General features: G+C 34.9%; 2 protein-coding genes across 3 annotated transcripts in view; both read left to right on the top strand.

The window, feature by feature from the left end:
• LOC111631910 (zinc finger CCCH domain-containing protein 4-like) overlaps positions 1-7,004 on the top strand; it is a 32,161-nt gene extending 25,157 nt beyond the window's left edge. The window contains exons 7-10 of the mRNA XM_023376244.1: positions 835-1,067; positions 3,716-3,951; positions 4,035-4,498; positions 4,574-7,004. Of these exons, the coding sequence (XP_023232012.1) occupies positions 835-1,067; positions 3,716-3,951; positions 4,035-4,498; positions 4,574-6,136 (2,496 nt within the window). The 3' untranslated portion in view covers positions 6,137-7,004. The remainder of the gene's footprint in view (positions 1-834; positions 1,068-3,715; positions 3,952-4,034; positions 4,499-4,573) is intronic.
• A 6,567-nt stretch (positions 7,005-13,571) lies between these two features.
• Positions 13,572-16,981, top strand: LOC111631905 (zinc finger CCCH domain-containing protein 4-like). Of its 2 annotated transcripts, none has more exons than XM_023376241.1 (3): positions 13,572-13,928; positions 14,015-14,475; positions 14,551-16,981. In XM_023376241.1, exons 1-3 carry the CDS (start codon positions 13,706-13,708, stop codon positions 16,111-16,113), a joined length of 2,247 nt encoding a protein of 748 aa, XP_023232009.1. In that variant the 5' UTR covers positions 13,572-13,705; the 3' UTR covers positions 16,114-16,981. The 2 variants fall into 2 exon arrangements, with proteins under 2 accessions (XP_023232009.1, XP_023232008.1); XM_023376240.1 differs by having other exon boundaries at positions 13,633-13,928; positions 14,012-14,475.
• The last annotated feature ends 4,088 nt before the right edge of the window (positions 16,982-21,069 follow it).

Here is a 21,069-nt window from a genome sequence, read left to right as displayed (position 1 = left end):
GTGCGATAAATAGTTTCTGTATCAACCTACCTTATTTCTACGATATTTTTAGAAAAATAATATGCAAGTAATTTTTGCATGCAAAATATTCAAAAAACAATAAACACATTAATGCAAAAGTCAGTTTTACAGGCAACCTTTCTTTTTCGATTCCTTTTTTGAAAAAGGAAGGAATGTAATGAAATTGTATTATGAGAAAAAATAATAAAATAGTTTTATTATTAATTAATAATTTTTCTTATTGTACTTAAGAAAATATTAAATATTAAAAAAATACAGTATTTTTAAAGTTAAAATAAGATTAAACTAACCAAAACCAAAGTGATGGAGAGGTAGGATGCGCTTGTATATTGATGACGTAATACACATAACTGAGGAGCGAACGAAAAGAACCAAGTCAAATTAATTAAGTCAGAAAAAAGAAAGTATGCATTATAATCAAGAAAATGCGAGTATTGTATTACTGTAATCTTTAAAATATTGGTATTAAATCTGTCTTATAATATCACGATTCCTGTAAATCGGGTTATCTGATAAGAATAAAATACAATACCAATATAGCCCTATCATTGAATAAAATTCGCTTATTTTTGCTCACCTCGAGTTTTGCTTTTTAGTAGAAATGGCTAAAAAGTGCACAAAATACATACAGAAATATGTTATTACAGGACCATCTGTATTGGACGACCACCTGTCTAAAAGACCACTTTTTGAAGGAACTGTGGGTGGTCGCCATAGACAGATTTTACTGTATATGTTTCTTTCATATTAACTTTTGAAGAATGTCTCTAATTATGTATTATTTTTAAAAATTATTATTATTTCATATTTTAGTATTTAGAGAGTAGTAAAGCAGAAGAAAATAAAAAAGACGGTAGTGGTCCGGAAGACATTGGCTCTCCTCCCAAACAGCAAAAAAGGCCCAGTCTACTCGGTTCTCCTCCCCGTCATGTTAAAGAGGCGGCGGAAACATGGCGTTGGCAGCAGCATGTACTTCAGATGCAGCAGAAGAGATATCCTGTACCTTGTAATGCTCCCATTCTAAGTCCTCCTCATTCGTTTTCACGGTATGACAGATTTTTATTATTATTATTATTGCTTTATATAGACATTTAAGATGAGTATCATAACAATATTATTAGTATTTTGTTTCTATCATTACAACTAAATACACAAATAATCTTAGTAATAATGTTTCAGAATACACAATAATTTTAGTAATAAGTAAGAATTTTAATCATTTACTTTTTGAATTTATGGCAGATACAATGATTTTTATACCTGTAAACTTTCTATTGCATTATAACATATAACAGACTTTATACGATAAAATTTTGAGGGAATGAATATTTGAAGCAATGTTATCTCAAGAATGCATCATGTTATATACCAGACATGGGCAAATATGGCTCCAAGAGCCACATGCAGCTTTTTTTGAGTTATGTGCAGTTCTTGCTGAAAGTGTTAATTTTTGCTTTTTATTATTATTTTTACAATTTTATTTCCACAATTTTGTGAAAATATGTTTATTAAAAAAATTCTATATTTGTTTTATATTATATAATAAAATCACGGTACAGAACTGTGATACAGAATAAAAAAGTACAGAACTGCGACTCCCACACATTTTGCAAAACCTACATTTCAGCTCCCACTGAACTCTTGCTTGCCTACCCCTGTTATATACTGTAAATGTTACCTGTTCATTTGACTATGGTTTGTCATCAGTTTCACAGCTATGTTGTCCCATCAGTATAGGCATGAATGATATGTGCTCGTAGTATTGATAATATTTCGTATATTTCCTAAAAGTCATTTATTATGTGCATACTTATTCTTTTGTGTACTATAGCAAGAAAATCACCAATTCTACTGATCCCATTTTACATGGTTTTATTATTTTCTAGGAGTTTTCACTGCTATTATCAAAAAGAATGCATTTTTCTAGTCTGTGTATGTTATCTATTTTTGTTGGGTAGTGGGTACTAACTAGAAACCTATTAAATAAGGGACCATCTGTTAATTACAGGTACAATTTTTAAGCCACTTTTGACATCTCATTTTGTACACTGATGTACTTTTTGTAAATCTCCACCTTTACGTGTCATGAATCTATCATATTGAAGAAATGACTAAAAAGTTCTGCAAATATTTTCTGATAGTTTATTCACCTGATTAGTAAGTATGCTCATAAGAACTAATTTGCATGCAACAATACCACTAAAAATAGTCCCCACACACACACACACACACACAGCTTCAATTCTTCCCTCACTATTGTGTACAATAATTTGCACTTAATGGCCCCTCCTGTCTTTAATTAATGAAGGCCCATAAATAACTAAACACATCTAAAATATTTAAAGGTGCAGATATCACAAAATAATATTAACAATTTTATTACTTTTTAATCTTAAGGTGTGACATTTAAAAAAATCATTCATTGTCAAATGAATATGTTATTTTATAAAAACAAAAACTCTTGAAATAATAGAAAATTTGAAGGTGCCGTACTGAACCTTAGTGTTTTATTATGCATGAAATCTCATCTAAACTTTTTATAAGTTTTAGAATATTTAATGAAATCAGGATGAGTGGTGGTGGTGATGAAGCTAAACATTGTCCCAATTTACATTAAAATTAATTTTGTTCTTATCATTATTAGTGCTATTTATTTGCTCTGATTATTTTATTGTTAATGTTAATTTTTCTATGGATAGTATCCAACCAATTCTTAAATTTTTATGAAATTTGTTTGTAAAATTACAGTGTCAAGTTAAAAATTTAACTCTTAAAAATATATTTATGACTGACAGCTTGCAGAACCAATTTTCTTTGTTTGATTTACTTAATTTCAGAAATATCATTTATTCAGTTTGTAGTCAAAGAAAGTGGTGTTGCAAGTTGTTTCTATTAAGTGTGATGATTTTTATGGCATTATCATGTTTGCTTATTGCATTTTTGCTCTTAAAGTTGATAATGTATTGTTTTTCTCTCACATATTTTAATTTTTTTTAATGAAGAAAAATTTGAATTAAAGACATATGTAAAGAAAAAAGGAAGTCAAAAGAGACTACAGACAGATATTGGAACAGATCTGGGAGCAAATTTCAGGATGATTTTTTAATTATTACAATAAAATCAGCACTGTTAATTATATATTATGTTACAGAAAGCTTCAGCCACTACATTTCTTTAAGCTAACACAAGAAATGAGGTTTTGGCATTTGCTTTAATAGTTGCACTGAGCGCTGGATGGCTGAGCAGTAAAGGTGGCACACTATCACTCTGGTGGGCCCAGAATTGAATCAGAATTCAATTCTGGGATCCCTGGATAAGTTGAAAAAGTCCAGAAGTTTTTTGGGATGGTCATTCTTCCCCATTGTGGATACAGCAAAACACATAATGATCTTACAAAAAAACAAGAGGTTGTCTCTTAGTGCCCATAGGGTAAAAATTAGTGCCCAAGAGAGTTAAAAAGAAACACCAATCAGACTCATTTTATAAGGGAAAGGAATTAAAAAACTAAAACATACTTATTGAAAGCTTTACAATAAAGTATCCTGGGTAAATAATTTGTTATCAAGAGCAGTATTGTCTGGGTATACTTGGATTTTGTATGCTCATAGTTTAATTACTCTAGAAATTTTGTTTTAATAGTATTTTAATAATGATTTCAATTGTAAGATATAAATAAGTTATTTCTCTATTTCAGACCAAACTTCTATATGGATACTCTTCCAAGATCACCCAATAAAATTCCATCCTTGATGTCATTACCTCCGATAGCCATGCCTATTGGTTTAAATGCTCATTTGCCGCCTCATCTGGATCCACCAGGTATGTTCTCATCAATACATGAAGGAGAAAGTAGTAGCCAAGAAGAATGGGAAAGCAATAAACTAAGTAATAAAGAAATGGAACCTCTAAATGATGAGAAGCCAATACAAGGTAAACCATTTATGAAGTTTGTCTGTTGTTAATAAAATAATGTAGGTGTGCAGAGAACTTAAAATTACATTTTATTCTTATAGCAGCTAAAGAAAGTTTGGCACTTAATTCAAGCATTAAAAATTTTGAAAACCAGAAAGATCTGAAAGATCAAAATAGTGTAAAAAATACCAACGATAATTCCAATGAAGAAAGTTCCATGAAACTTGGAAACAGTGAGTCTAGTGATGCTGGCAATTCCAATCAGGATAACCAATTGTTCATGCAGCAGTCTGCAAATTCTCCACCATCTGAAACAAATCTTCCTCCCCCTACTGTTGTAATTCCTACTCATCTTCCTAGAAGACAACGAGAACTGTACTTAAGGATTCAGCAGCATCAAAAGGAAGCTGCAAGTGGAGATAGTGGTACGGATGGTGGCGATGTTTCTGAAGATCCAGAAGGAAAAGCCGAAGATGACGAGAAAAAAGAAAATTGGTATAGTAGTGATGAGGACGATACAGAAGATCAGCCTCTGACAGCAGTATTGAAAAAATTACGAGAGATGGTATGATTTGATTTTAGTGATATATTTATAATTAAAATTATTATTATTATAATTCATTCTTCTTTGTTTTTTCAGCCTCCTCCAAACAGATCACATCAGAACTTGGGACAGTCATTTTCTTCAAACTCTACTATTGATATTACTAAGATGTTGAGTGAAATAAGACAACAAGCATCTCAAAATATAGAAATCAATGGAAATAATATCTCCAATCAACAAAATGACTTTTGGCAGAATTTGTTAGGTACAATACCACCTGAAAATGCTCCCAACTGTAATAAACCAGGAAGCAGAGATCCACGAATTCGACCAAATCCAGGCAAACCACCGATGATGAATATGCCCGATATTACGAATAAATCTCCACCGTTCAGAGATCCGAGACTGCAGAATCGAGATCCTAGACTAGCTTCAAGAGATCCTCGTGTAACTCCTCCGGTTATGAACAGCAATCCCATTACGCCTCGTAACTTACCGGAGAAGCCACCTCCACCACCGTGGGAAATGCGTCCAGTGGTCAACAAACCAAATGACGTGATAATTGAAAATACGAAAAGTGTAGTTAACAACTTACAATATAAGTTACATTCAATAACCCCATCACAACCAAATTATAGTTCGTATGTGTTTCAGTGTCAGTCAGATCCAAAATTATTGAATGATCCACGTTTAAAAAAGTACTTCAAACAAATGTCTGGTTTACTTCGTCAGCAGCAACACATAACTGACAATGTTGGCCCAGTTGGTTCCGAACAAAGCAAAAAGAACATTTCAGATGGGCCAGTAAAGCCAGTCATGAGTGCAAATGACATTGGAAATCCTGCTAATATGGAGCACTGGGAATCTTCGAAACCGAGAATTACGGATCCAAGAATTTTAAAATCATCAAATCTTTCTATCAGACCAAGGCAACCTGAAAATATGCCATCTTCACAAAATATGCCACCAGAATCTGTTTGGACATCTGCATCTATCAATCATACACCTTCTACTACTACAGTAACATCTCATCTTCCCAAATCTGTTAGTGATCCACGTCTAACAAGATTATTGCATCCACCTGTGGATCAGAGATGGCATCGTTCTTCTGATCAAAATCAATCCGACTCAAATAACAACAGTGCAACATCACAGAAAAAATCTGGTGTTACATCTACTTCACCTGCAGCTGTACCTTTGAAATCGAAACAGGATTCAACAGCTAAAGATACATCGTCACCTTCAACAAATAATAGTTCCAAAGAACAGTCTGCATCTGAAGATGATGCAGAAAAGAAAGAGAGTACTGAGAAAAAGAAAACTATTACTATTAACAGGAAGAGTAACATGAATTATGCTTCACCATTAAGTTCTTATGAGGACAATTCAAGTAATAATGCAAGCTACAATAGCTACAATCGCAGACCTCAGGCATCTCAAAATCAGACCACTAAGGTGCAACCCAACATTCCACAACCTGTAACGAATACTTCGACTGCAAGTGAGCTCATTTCTCAAGAGTCTTCTGGTCACAGTCAATCTTCACTTTCCTTTCTTGTTAATGAGCCTGTTAATGAACCGGTCTTGGCTCCTGAACACACACCTTCGCTAAAGGAAGTATTTAAAACTAAAGATCCAACCGCTTCGCCATTTTGCTAGAATCAAACTTGGCACAAGAGGTTCTTGACTTTATTCCAAACTGTGGGTGGTTACGTTTTGTGGTTGTATATACTGTGTCAAAAGTGCGGTGTTTATCCAAAAAAACTGGAATATCATGCAAAAGACATGAGGTTTTTCCTAGCGAGACTTTGATATTACCGACTACTAAGCGACATTCATTGTGTCATCCCTCGTCCATCATCGCCACTTCATTTGCGTTCTCATCATTCGCAATCACACTGTGAATTCCATTAATTATCAATGTAATAATACTGCTGGTCAACACAGTTTTAAGACAATTGTGGAAAGTGTTAAGGCTGCTTTTAAGAAGTTTGTTCAGTTGTTTGTTTTAATTGTGATCTTTGAATGCCCTACTTATTTGTGGAATTTTGTCCCAAGTGGCCTTAATCTTACTTCCATTTGTTAAATCCTTTCTAAATTACTTACCATAAAATTTTATTTTGGTTCTTATTGTGAAAAACTGCTCCTCTAGCAGAGAGCCAAAAGCATCCTGGCCGGATCTCCCGAGGCAGCATTGACTTCTCCAAGAGACAACGATCCACACACAACACATTTTACCCATTATTATACATAGGATTTTTTATGTACAGTTTAGGATATTGAAACTATTTCAATATACTGTAAATTAATTTTATTTGTTTACTTTATCGAATTACAAAGATGTGATTTAAGAAAATAGAAGAAAAATTGAACCCCGAAAATTCGGTCGTCGATCAATTTTTAAGTCGAATTATACGGTCAACGTGTAAAACATGTAAATTTTTTGTATGTGTTGTAACATGTGAATTTAGTACCCTGTCCATAAAATAAAACTCCTCATGAAATCGGTTTTAAATTTAGAATTTAATCATAAAGTCTCTGTTGTAAGTGATAACGTATATTAGCACAGACATTTTAAATGTTGAATTCACTAAACTCGCGACCAACTACCAATGTTTAGTTGCAGTTGGTCGAGTTCAAGCTTCACCAAGGGACTGGCCACATGGAGTTCCCCCGTGTTTTCGTATATAACACCGTGCACTGAAAAGTTTCAGGAGGGTTCTCATCCAGGTTTTCAGAGCGGTTTGCTACGCCTAAACAGCTTCGGCTGTCAAAAAATCATTAATAGATGGCTAAGATGACACCAAAAGTCAGTTAGCCAGGATATTTAGTCACCTTTAAATACGTAAATTGGTTCAAAATTATATGTAAATGCGTTTTGTTGGAATGAAATCTTTCTTTACAGTTCCTGTGCTTTCGAGCTTACTAATTTTATATTCAGGGATGTAAATTAATTTTTTGTGGAATGTATTCCTTTGGCAATAAGGCTATTATAAGCACTCTGATTATGTTAAGGTCTAATTGTCTTTACATACATTTTGTGATTTTGAAATAACTGCCTTCTTAACTAAGAGTAATAAGTTTTATACATGTAAAAATTAAATCTGGAACAAAGTATATAAAAGATAAGATTGAAAACATGAAAATTGACTGCTAAATCGGGAAATTTTCACATTGCAATGAAATTTTAACTTCGTCCTGTGGGCAATGAGGTCATCTTTGAAATGTCCATCAGGATAATAGATATGGGTAGTGACCCATTTATGTCGGACCCCGTCTCAGTCGACTCTTGAAAATTTCCAAAGCCGATCCTCCAGAAGAACGGACGAACTCTAGGAATTATGTGGGTAATTGTCTCACCAGAATATGTCGGGCTCCGGTCCCTCACCACTCGACCGAACCTATGATAGACTTGAGAGACCCAATAATACCCACAGGGTGGAGAGAGTAAAAATCTGAATATGTTTGAAGTGATCATTATTGAAAATGAATTACTGTTCCTAAGACTCGTTGATCTTTGACAGCTTTATTTTTCTTGTAGAATTTACTGTGTAATGTGATAACAGCCTGGTACTGTGCCCAGTGCATTGATAGGCGGATGCAATGGATACACAGGCACAGGGCCCAGGACGAAAGGGAGACTTGAAACGGGATATCAAAAATGATCAGTATTATATTTTCATTTAAAAATTTTAAAGATTCAGTACGTTCCAGAGACCTGCCAGTTTTTAACATCTGTTAAAAACTGGCTGACAGTTTTATCGTATCTGTTTTGTTTAAAAGGGAAACCAAAACTATAATGAAAATTTTGCACAAAGCGCAGGAAAAGCTGGCTACGGTACAATTTGTACTGTGGCAAACTGAACATAGCAAAGTTCAATGCAGCCTTCTTTCAGATTAAGATTATGGACCCATATTGGATTAGAAAATTTCATATTTTTACAAGACAGGTGTTAAACATGTGCATCCGTAAGGGAAAATATTCAATCATATTGCGAAGTCTTCAGTAGCCTACTACACCAAGAAAGCAGTTATGACTGGTATCAGGTGATACCTTTATTGTCTATGTCAAATCACCAGACTGACCTTACATATGAATTTTTGCGGCTTTGCATGTAAAAAGGAGTCTATTAGAAAAGTGCTTTAAGACCGTAGAAAGTATACTAGGAGAGAAGTGGAATGAAATTCCCCTTGAATCTCTGCAGTAGAAACTTTGCTGCAGATCAATAGTTCTGGCTTGATGGAAGCACACAAAACACAGCCGGTGGTAGCAAAACAGTATGGAAAACTTCAGAATTAACTGACTAACTCTCTGTATACAGTAGAATTCGTTACAATGAACCTCGTAATAATGAACGTTAGATTTTCCCGGCCCAATCTCCATAGAAATCCACGACATTATAATGAACTTTCAATTTAACATTCCTTTTCTATCAGTCCCATGATGCTAGAATTTATGCAAGTTTTACTTCACTATAATAATCGTACTATCCTAGTCTCACTCCTAGTGAATAATAAAGTAGATAATAAAATTAATAGAAACAACTGTTCTTACACCTGCAACTAGTTAGCGACTTAAACGTGTAAGCTTTACGTTCCGTCCCAACTAAAAATTGAATAAATTTAAAATGAAGATTGCCTAGTTTTCGTGTATTTACACTATATGGTGTTCAAAACGTGTAAGCTTTACTTTTTCTTGAAAATTGAAACACTACTCAGGATCTGGACCAGTGCTACCATTCAGGCAAACTAAGTAACAGCCTACGGTGCAAGCCATGAAGGGCGCAAAATTTTAAGCTATGCTTTATTCATACTTCAATAAAATATTAAATTAGCGATATATTATTTAGATATCAGTTCTTTTTCCTTATCCCTCAAACACCTCACTATTTTACTATTTAACTCTTAACTACTATAATTATTATCTAATTATGATCACCCCGTATTTTTGTTAACAAATGTAATATTACTATGAGTATTTGTTTGAGAAATTTTTCGGTGGTGATCCGTCTCGGATATGTCAGGACCCATCCCTCACCACCCGACCGTCCCGTTATGGGCTTGACCGAACCCATAACAGACATGGTAAAAAGGCCCTCTTAATGCCCACAGGACGAAAAGTGAAAAAAAAAACTGGCGCTTGTTTATTCCAGCATGCGCGTCCACGAGGGGAACAAACGGGGCATTTTTCCCTCCTGTGGGATCGAATAAACACTACAGATTATCGTAACAGTGAGACATGTAACTTTCATCTTCGACCATGGGATGAATTTTTTTTTATTTATGCAATACTGTATTCTTCAGTATACTTGTAAAAAAACTCCCAAAATGTAATAAGTAAAGTTTTGATGTAATTATTTGTCTCCCATGTTTGCTTCCTCGGAAAATTTTCTGCAGATGCCCTATCGTGTGGAGTTCGCTGCGTGTAATAAAAAAACTGATGTCATTGGTGCTAGATACGTGCTATAATTGTATTCTGGCATCCAATCATAACACGTATTAATCTTATACAGTTTAGAGTATACAGTATAAATAATCTTAAGTATACTTTTTTTTAAACTTTCCGCGCTGGGCACTAAGACTTTTTAGCAAATCCACAATGGGCGACCTGGTGAAGGAGGTGGGCCCAGTGGCGTAGCGTGGGTGTCAGCCGCCCGGGGCGGAGGAAAATTTCACTGCCCCCTTATTTAGATATCTCAATTTAAAAGACTAAATTAAGTTTCGTCACAGAATAAGTAATGAAAACACTGGAGGGCCCTACGAATCAGGACGAACCACCCCGTAAACTACGAGTGGATCAGGACAGCACATTTACACCTTACTCTCATGCCATCTATTGAAGCTATCAGGATCAGGACCGTGCAGAGATGCGGCCACATCAGGCGACATCGTATGGGGGCGGCATAAGCGGAATTTCGAAGACTTGTATCATACTAAGAAAATCTACCGCACAGCCCAGATCAGGATGATGATAATCAGTCCACAATGTCAAGGTGTTATACACTGACGACGTGAGCTGATTAATGAAATATTTAGTGCAGAAAATTTTTGCTAATCTGGACATTTTTGGATTTTTGAAAACACATATGTAGTTAATTGAAATCTATATTAAAATAATCAAATATAGAATAAATAGATAATCTGATCATTCTTGTAAATTTTAAATGTAAAATATTACATTAACACAAGTGCAATATTTGCATATTTCATACTGTGTCATACCGTGTTTCCCCGAAAATAAGACAGTGTCTTATATTAATTTTTGCTCCGAAAAATGCGCTAGGTCTTATTTTTTCCAGGAAGAAGAATTCACATTTATTATTGAACAAAAACATTCCCAAGTCGAACTTAGACGAGAGTGACCTATATCCGGTGTGTCGAACTGTCGCCTGTTTATAGCGTCAACATCGGACTCGATGACCAATTAGTGCTTACTGAACCGTAGCACTATGCAAATGTCATGTGGCGTGATTTCCGGCCGACCAATTAGCCATCACCAGCCGTAACGTTATGCAAATCTGTGATTCCCAAGCCATAGTCTTATGCAAATCATGCCGTGTGGCGTAATTGTCTGCTGACCAATCAGTGGCTGTACTTTCAAAAAGCCAACGGCCACTTTCAACCATCTGTCGATGACCGTTATGACTAAAAAAAACTTCGCTAGGTCTTACTTTCAGGGGGAGGTCTTATATTTCGCAATTCAGCAAAATCTGTGCTAGGTCTTATTTTCTGCGGATGTCTTATTTTCGGGGAAACACGGTACACTGTATATCAGTATTTACTTCTAAATTTTATGGCCGTGTGGTTAAGAGTACGGAACCATGTTTACGTCTTAAATGGTCTATTAAATTAGAGGTGTTAATGCAACATTAAATTGATTTTTTATAAATATTACACTTTGCAGAAGATCGACACACATTTTTTAGAAATAATTCCATACACGCGATCTATCTTTTCTGTGTACTTAGTATGTTTAACTATAGAGAATAGTTCCAAGCTTTTACAATAAATCACGAATTATACTGTAAATACCGATATATTTAACGAAAATTTAAGAAAAAGTTACCTTTATATTAAAAGTAAAGAAAGTTGGCTGAAATTGCTAAAAAAACTTAAAATGAACTAACTACATACATTTAATATAGTTAAAACGGAACCATTATAATTTAAAATTTTCAATATTTTAAGAACTTACGAAATAGCATACTAGACTATCCCATATATCGAATAATACAAAATTTAATCATATATTTAAATGTGTAAGAATAAATTTAATAGGGGATGCCGAAATCCTTAACCCAAATCTTAAGACTTCAATTATGTTCGTTGATGAGATCAAAGTTGATCAACATCACACACAAGATCTTTCTTAACTTCGTTGGAAGTTTGATTTGAAATTTCATGATAAAATTGAAATTGTAATACAGTACTAAAACTGTTTTCTCTCCATAATTTAGCAAGAAAAATATTTCCAGCACTTTGTATTTAGATATTGTAAATCTCTTAATAATTTAAATGATAATTATGTAAATAAGTGTGCGCGCAATTCGGTACTATGTTGTAATTTAGAATCATTTATTCATTTGTGTGATCACAGAATGGCCTAAACCTGAATAAATAATAATTTTGGTATCTTGAAATTAGAAGTTTGGTTTTGTAAACTTAAATGATTGATTAACTCCAATTTTATCTAGATATAAATACTGAATTATAAAACAAAATTTTTGCTAACTTTTTTCATTACTTACTCTCTGTTTCACTTTTTAATATTACAAAGTAACTTCTAAACAATATTTTTTTTTTGGATAAAAACAAATTGCTGTTTTAAGAGTGATTCTACTAGTTTTTAACTTTTTATTTAAAAATATACGAATAAAAAGTGTGAAGTATTTTTACACAGTATATAAAACAAAGCAGATGATCTTTAACATCAATTTTCATTCATGTATATAAGATCACATTTTATGAAGTATGAGGCTTGGCATGCCATCAAAAACTAACTCAAAGAAACTGTTTAATATTAAAGCAGTGGTTCTTATTTTAATCCCTTTCACCCTTTGGGAAGTAAGACTTTTTTAGCAAGCTCTTTATGGATTAGGTCAGGCTCACAATCAAGTGGACAAGTGGAAAAGAGAGGATTTGATGTATCCGGGTGGACCACCCCTGAAAAATTCCTCAGGTTTTTCAACCCATCCGCATTTGATCCAGGTCCACTAGAGCAATACGCTGTCACCTTAGCAGTTTGCCCATCTAGCCATTGCATTTTGAATGTTATGATTCAATATTCCATTCTGTAAATTCTATTTAATATTTTGCATTTTTAAAACAAAAGTATTCAATTCTGTTTATAGTTTGTTTGATGGGTCAAAACTTTTTATGTTTAAATATTTTTTTGTAATATTAGCAGTTTTTTNATGATTCTGATGATTTTTATGGCATTATCATGTTTGCTTATTGCATTCTTGCTCTTAAAGTTGATAATGTATTGTTTTTCTCTCACATATTTTAATTTTTTTTAATGAAGAAAAATTTGAATTAAAGACATATGTAAAGAAAAAAGGAAGTCAAAAGAGACTACAGACAGATATTGGAACAGATCTGGGAGCAAATTTCAGGATGATTTTTTAATTATTACAATAAAATCAGCACTGTTAATTATATATTATGTTACAGAAAGCTTCAGCCACTACATTTCTTTAAGCTAACACAAGAAATGAGGTTTTGGCATTTGCTTTAATAGTTGCACTGAGCGCTGGATGGCTGAGCAGTAAAGGTGGCACACTATCACTCTGGTGGGCCCAGAATTGAATCAGAATTCAATTCTGGGATCCCTGGATAAGTTGAAAAAGTCCAGAAGTTTTTGGGATGGTCATTCTTCCCCATTGTGGATACAGCAAAACACATAATGATCTTACAAAAAAACAAGAGGTTGTCTCTTAGTGCCCATAGGGTAAAAATTAGTGCCCAAGAGAGTTAAAAAGAAACACCAATCAGACTCATTTTATAAGGGAAAGGAATTAAAAAACTAAAACATACTTATTGAAAGCTTTACAATAAAGTATCCTGGGTAAATAATTTGTTATCAAGAGCAGTATTGTCTGGGTATACTTGGATTTTGTATGCTCATAGTTTAATTACTCTAGAAATTTTGTTTTAATAGTATTTTAATAATGATTTCAATTGTAAGATATAAATAAGTTATTTCTCTATTTCAGACCAAACTTCTATATGGATACTCTTCCAAGATCACCCAATAAAATTCCATCCTTGATGTCATTACCTCCGATAGCCATGCCTATTGGTTTAAATGCTCATTTGCCGCCTCATCTGGATCCACCAGGTATGTTCTCATCAATACATGAAGGAGAAAGTAGTAGCCAAGAAGAATGGGAAAGCAATAAACTAAGTAATAAAGAAATTGAACCTCTGAATGATGAGAAGCCAATACAAGGTAAACCATTTATGAAGTTTGTCTGTTGTTAATAAAATAATGTAGGTGTGCAGAGAACTTAAAATTACATTTTATTCTTATAGCAGCTAAAGAAAGTTTGGCACTTAATTCAAGCATTAAAAATTTTGAAAACCAGAAAGATCTGAAAGATCAAAATAGTGTAAAAAATACCAACGATAATTCCAATGAAGAAAGTTCCATGAAACTTGGAAACAGTGAGTCTAGTGATGCTGGCAATTCCAATCAGGATAACCAATTGTTCATGCAGCAGTCTGCAAATTCTCCACCATCTGAAACAAATCTTCCTCCCCCTACTGTTGTAATTCCTACTCATCTTCCTAGAAGACAACGAGAACTGTACTTAAGGATTCAGCAGCATCAAAAGGAAGCTGCAAGTGGAGATAGTGGTACGGATGGTGGCGATGTTTCTGAAGATCCAGAAGGAAAAGCCGAAGATGACGAGAAAAAAGAAAATTGGTATAGTAGTGATGAGGACGATACAGAAGATCAGCCTCTGACAGCAGTATTGAAAAAATTACGAGAGATGGTATGATTTGATTTTAGTGATATATTTATAATTAAAATTATTATTATTATAATTCATTCTTCTTTGTTTTTTCAGCCTCCTCCAAACAGATCACATCAGAACTTGGGACAGTCATTTTCTTCAAACTCTACTATTGATATTACTAAGATGTTGAGTGAAATAAGACAACAAGCATCTCAAAATATAGAAATCAATGGAAATAATATCTCCAATCAACAAAATGACTTTTGGCAGAATTTGTTAGGTACAATACCACCTGAAAATGCTCCCAACTGTAATAAACCAGGAAGCAGAGATCCACGAATTCGACCAAATCCAGGCAAACCACCGATGATGAATATGCCCGATATTACGAATAAATCTCCACCGTTCAGAGATCCGAGACTGCAGAATCGAGATCCTAGACTAGCTTCAAGAGATCCTCGTGTAACTCCTCCGGTTATGAACAGCAATCCCATTACGCCTCGTAACTTACCGGAGAAGCCACCTCCACCACCGTGGGAAATGCGTCCAGTGGTCAACAAACCAAATGACGTGATAATTGAAAATACGAAAAGTGTAGTTAACAACTTACAATATAAGTTACATTCAATAACCCCATCACAACCAAATTATAGTTCGTATGTGTTTCAGTGTCAGTCAGATCCAAAATTATTGAATGATCCACGTTTAAAAAAGTACTTCAAACAAATGTCTGGTTTACTTCGTCAGCAGCAACACATAACTGACAATGTTGGCCCAGTTGGTTCCGAACAAAGCAAAAAGAACATTTCAGATGGGCCAGTAAAGCCAGTCATGAGTGCAAATGACATTGGAAATCCTGCTAATATGGAGCACTGGGAATCTTCGAAACCGAGAATTACGGATCCAAGAATTTTAAAATCATCAAATCTTTCTATCAGACCAAGGCAACCTGAAAATATGCCATCTTCACAAAATATGCCACCAGAATCTGTTTGGACATCTGCATCTATCAATCATACACCTTCTACTACTACAGTAACATCTCATCTTCCCAAATCTGTTAGTGATCCACGTCTAACAAGATTATTGCATCCACCTGTGGATCAGAGATGGCATCGTTCTTCTGATCAAAATCAATCCGACTCAAATAACAACAGTGCAACATCACAGAAAAAATCTGGTGTTACATCTACTTCACCTGCAGCTGTACCTTTGAAATCGAAACAGGATTCAACAGCTAAAGATACATCGTCACCTTCAACAAATAATAGTTCCAAAGAACAGTCTGCATCTGAAGATGATGCAGAAAAGAAAGAGAGTACTGAGAAAAAGAAAACTATTACTATTAACAGGAAGAGTAACATGAATTATGCTTCACCATTAAGTTCTTATGAGGACAATTCAAGTAATAATGCAAGCTACAATAGCTACAATCGCAGACCTCAGGCATCTCAAAATCAGACCACTAAGGTGCAACCCAACATTCCACAACCTGTAACGAATACTTCGACTGCAAGTGAGCTCATTTCTCAAGAGTCTTCTGGTCACAGTCAATCTTCACTTTCCTTTCTTGTTAATGAGCCTGTTAATGAACCGGTCTTGGCTCCTGAACACACACCTTCGCTAAAGGAAGTATTTAAAACTAAAGATCCAACCGCTTCGCCATTTTGCTAGAATCAAACTTGGCACAAGAGGTTCTTGACTTTATTCCAAACTGTGGGTGGTTACGTTTTGTGGTTGTATATACTGTGTCAAAAGTGCGGTGTTTATCCAAAAAAACTGGAATATCATGCAAAAGACATGAGGTTTTTCCTAGCGAGACTTTGATATTACCGACTACTAAGCGACATTCATTGTGTCATCCCTCGTCCATCATCGCCACTTCATTTGCGTTCTCATCATTCGCAATCACACTGTGAATTCCATTAATTATCAATGTAATAATACTGCTGGTCAACACAGTTTTAAGACAATTGTGGAAAGTGTTAAGGCTGCTTTTAAGAAGTTTGTTCAGTTGTTTGTTTTAATTGTGATCTTTGAATGCCCTACTTATTTGTGGAATTTTGTCCCAAGTGGCCTTAATCTTACTTCCATTTGTTAAATCCTTTCTAAATTACTTACCATAAAATTTTATTTTGGTTCTTATTGTGAAAAACTGCTCCTCTAGCAGAGAGCCAAAAGCATCCTGGCCGGATCTCCCGAGGCAGCATTGACTTCTCCAAGAGACAACGATCCACACACAACACATTTTACCCATTATTATACATAGGATTTTTTATGTACAGTTTAGGATATTGAAACTATTTCAATATACTGTAAATTAATTTTATTTGTTTACTTTATCGAATTACAAAGATGTGATTTAAGAAAATAGAAGAAAAATTGAACCCCGAAAATTCGGTCGTCGATCAATTTTTAAGTCGAATTATACGGTCAACGTGTAAAACATGTAAATTTTTTGTATGTGTTGTAACATGTGAATTTAGTACCCTGTCCATAAAATAAAACTCCTCATGAAATCGGTTTTAAATTTAGAATTTAATCATAAAGTCTCTGTTGTAAGTGATAACGTATATTAGCACAAACATTTTAAATGTTGAATTCACTAAACTCGCGACCAACTACCAATGTTTAGTTGCAGTTGGTCGAGTTCAAGCTTCACCAAGGGACTGGCCACATGGAGTTCCCCCGTGTTTTCGTATATAACACCGTGCACTGAAAAGTTTCAGGAGGGTTCTCATCCAGGTTTTCAGAGCGGTTTGCTAACGCCTAAACAGCTTCGGCTGTCAAAAAATCTTATTAATAGATGGCTAAGATGACACCAAAAGTCAGTTAGCCAGGATATTTAGTCACCTTTAAATACGTAAATTGGTTCAAAATTATATGTAAATGCGTTTTGTTGGAATGAAATCTTTCTTTACAGTTCCTGTGCTTTCGAGCTTACTAATTTTATATTCAGGGATGTAAATTAATTTTTTGTGGAATGTATTCCTTTGGCAATAAGGCTATTATAAGCACTCTAATTATGTTAAGGTCTAATTGTCTTTACATACATTTTGTGATTTTGAAATAACTGCCTTCTTAACTAAGAGTAATAAGTTTTATACATGTAAAAATTAAATCTGGAACAAAGTATATAAAAGATAAGATTGAAAACATGAAAATTGACTGCTAAATCGGGAAATTTTCACATTGCAATGAAATTTTAACTTCGTCCTGTGGGCAATGAGGTCATCTTTGAAATGTCCATCAGGATAATAGATATGGGTAGTGACCCATTTATGTCGGACCCCGTCTCAGTCGACTCTTGAAAATTTCCAAAGCCGATCCTCCAGAAGAACGGACGAACTCTAGGAATTATGTGGGTAATTGTCTCACCAGAATATGTCGGGCTCCGGTCCCTCACCACTCGACCGAACCTATGATAGACTTGAGAGACCCAATAATACCCACAGGGTGGAGAGAGTAAAAATCTGAATATGTTTGAAGTGATCATTATTGAAAATGAATTACTGTTCCTAAGACTCGTTGATCTTTGACAGCTTTATTTTTCTTGTAGAATTTACTGTGTAATGTGATAACAGCCTGGTACTGTGCCCAGTGCATTGATAGGCGGATGCAATGGATACACAGGCACAGGGCCCAGGACGAAAGGGAGACTTGAAACGGGATATCAAAAATGATCAGTATTATATTTTCATTTAAAAATTTTAAAGATTCAGTACGTTCCAGAGACCTGCCAGTTTTTAACATCTGTTAAAAACTGGCTGACAGTTTTATCGTATCTGTTTTGTTTAAAAGGGAAACCAAAACTATAATGAAAATTTTGCACAAAGCGCAGGAAAAGCTGGCTACGGTACAATTTGTACTGTGGCAAACTGAACATAGCAAAGTTCAATGCAGCCTTCTTTCAGATTAAGATTATGGACCCATATTGGATTAGAAAATTTCATATTTTTACAAGACAGGTGTTAAACATGTGCATCCGTAAGGGAAAATATTCAATCATATTGCGAAGTCTTCAGTAGCCTACTACACCAAGAAAGCAGTTATGACTGGTATCAGGTGATACCTTTATTGTCTATGTCAAATCACCAGACTGACCTTACATATGAATTTTTGCGGCTTTGCATGTAAAAAGGAGTCTATTAGAAAAGTGCTTTAAGACCGTAGAAAGTATACTAGGAGAGAAGTGGAATGAAATTCCCCTTGAATCTCTGCAGTAGAAACTTTGCTGCAGATCAATAGTTCTGGCTTGATGGAAGCACACAAAACACAGCCGGTGGTAGCAAAACAGTATGGAAAACTTCAGAATTAACTGACTAACTCTCTGTATACAGTAGAATTCGTTACAATGAACCTCGTAATAATGAACGTTAGATTTTCCCGGCCCAATCTCCATAGAAATCCACGACATTATAATGAACTTTCAATTTAACATTCCTTTTCTATCAGTCCCATGATGCTAGAATTTATGCAAGTTTTACTTCACTATAATAATCGTACTATCCTAGTCTCACTCCTAGTGAATAATAAAGTAGATAATAAAATTAATAGAAACAACTGTTCTTACACCTGCAACTAGTTAGCGACTTAAACGTGTAAGCTTTACGTTCCGTCCCAACTAAAAATTGAATAAATTTAAAATGAAGATTGCCTAGTTTTCGTGTATTTACACTATATGGTGTTCAAAACGTGTAAGCTTTACTTTTTCTTGAAAATTGAAACACTACTCAGGATCTGGACCAGTGCTACCATTCAGGCAAACTAAGTAACAGCCTACGGTGCAAGCCATGAAGGGCGCAAAATTTTAAGCTATGCTTTATTCATACTTCAATAAAATATTAAATTAGCGATATATTATTTAGATATCAGTTCTTTTTCCTTATCCCTCAAACACCTCACTATTTTACTATTTAACTCTTAACTACTATAATTATTATCTAATTATGATCACCCCGTATTTTTGTTAACAAATGTAATATTACTATGAGTATTTGTTTGAGAAATTTTTCGGTGGTGATCCGTCTCGGATATGTCAGGACCCATCCCTCACCACCCGACCGTCCCGTTATGGGCTTGACCGAACCCATAACAGACATGGTAAAAAGGCCCTCTTAATGCCCACAGGACGAAAAGTGAAAAAAAAAACTGGCGCTTGTTTATTCCAGCATGCGCGTCCACGAGGGGAACAAACGGGGCATTTTTCCCTCCTGTGGGATCGAATAAACACTACAGATTATCGTAACAGTGAGACATGTAACTTTCATCTTCGACCATGGGATGAATTTTTTTTTATTTATGCAATACTGTATTCTTCAGTATACTTGTAAAAAAACTCCCAAAATGTAATAAGTAAAGTTTTGATGTAATTATTTGTCTCCCATGTTTGCTTCCTCGGAAAATTTTCTGCAGATGCCCTATCGTGTGGAGTTCGCTGCGTGTAATAAAAAAACTGATGTCATTGGTGCTAGATACGTGCTATAATTGTATTCTGGCATCCAATCATAACACGTATTAATCTTATACAGTTTAGAGTATACAGTATAAATAATCTTAAGTATACTTTTTTTTAAACTTTCCGCGCTGGGCACTAAGACTTTTTAGCAAATCCACAATGGGCGACCTGGTGAAGGAGGTGGGCCCAGTGGCGTAGCGTGGGTGTCAGCCGCCCGGGGCGGAGGAAAATTTCACTGCCCCCTTATTTAGATATCTCAATTTAAAAGACTAAATTAAGTTTCGTCACAGAATAAGTAATGAAAACACTGGAGGGCCCTACGAATCAGGACGAACCACCCCGTAAACTACGAGTGGATCAGGACAGCACATTTACACCTTACTCTCATGCCATCTATTGAAGCTATCAGGATCAGGACCGTGCAGAGATGCGGCCACATCAGGCGACATCGTATGGGGGCGGCATAAGCGGAATTTCGAAGACTTGTATCATACTAAGAAAATCTACCGCACAGCCCAGATCAGGATGATGATAATCAGTCCACAATGTCAAGGTGTTATACACTGACGACGTGAGCTGATTAATGAAATATTTAGTGCAGAAAATTTTTGCTAATCTGGACATTTTTGGATTTTTGAAAACACATATGTAGTTAATTGAAATCTATATTAAAATAATCAAATATAGAATAAATAGATAATCTGATCATTCTTGTAAATTTTAAATGTAAAATATTACATTAACACAAGTGCAATATTTGCATATTTCATACTGTGTCATACCGTGTTTCCCCGAAAATAAGACAGTGTCTTATATTAATTTTTGCTCCGAAAAATGCGCTAGGTCTTATTTTTTCCAGGAAGAAGAATTCACATTTATTATTGAACAAAAACATTCCCAAGTCGAACTTAGACGAGAGTGACCTATATCCGGTGTGTCGAACTGTCGCCTGTTTATAGCGTCAACATCGGACTCGATGACCAATTAGTGCTTACTGAACCGTAGCACTATGCAAATGTCATGTGGCGTGATTTCCGGCCGACCAATTAGCCATCACCAGCCGTAACGTTATGCAAATCTGTGATTCCCAAGCCATAGTCTTATGCAAATCATGCCGTGTGGCGTAATTGTCTGCTGACCAATCAGTGGCTGTACTTTCAAAAAGCCAACGG

The sequence above is a fragment of the Centruroides sculpturatus genome, unplaced genomic scaffold (genome assembly GCF_000671375.1).
Source record: "Centruroides sculpturatus isolate CEXI.00-Female unplaced genomic scaffold, Cexi_2.0 scaffold718, whole genome shotgun sequence".
Classification (NCBI taxonomy): domain Eukaryota; kingdom Metazoa; phylum Arthropoda; class Arachnida; order Scorpiones; family Buthidae; genus Centruroides; species Centruroides sculpturatus.
This window is presented reverse-complemented; position numbering and strand designations above follow the sequence as displayed.

Bases quoted from the DNA above. Each gene is read 5' to 3' on its own strand.
- LOC111631905 (XM_023376240.1), top strand. From the start codon at position 13,706: ATGGATACTCTTCCAAGATCACCCAATAAAATTCCATCCTTGATGTCA. The intron at 13,929-14,011 runs GTAAACCATTTA...TTATTCTTATAG, and splicing joins TGATGAGAAGCCAATACAAG to CAGCTAAAGAAAGTTTGGCA. The intron at 14,476-14,550 runs GTATGATTTGAT...TTGTTTTTTCAG, and splicing joins TGAAAAAATTACGAGAGATG to CCTCCTCCAAACAGATCACA.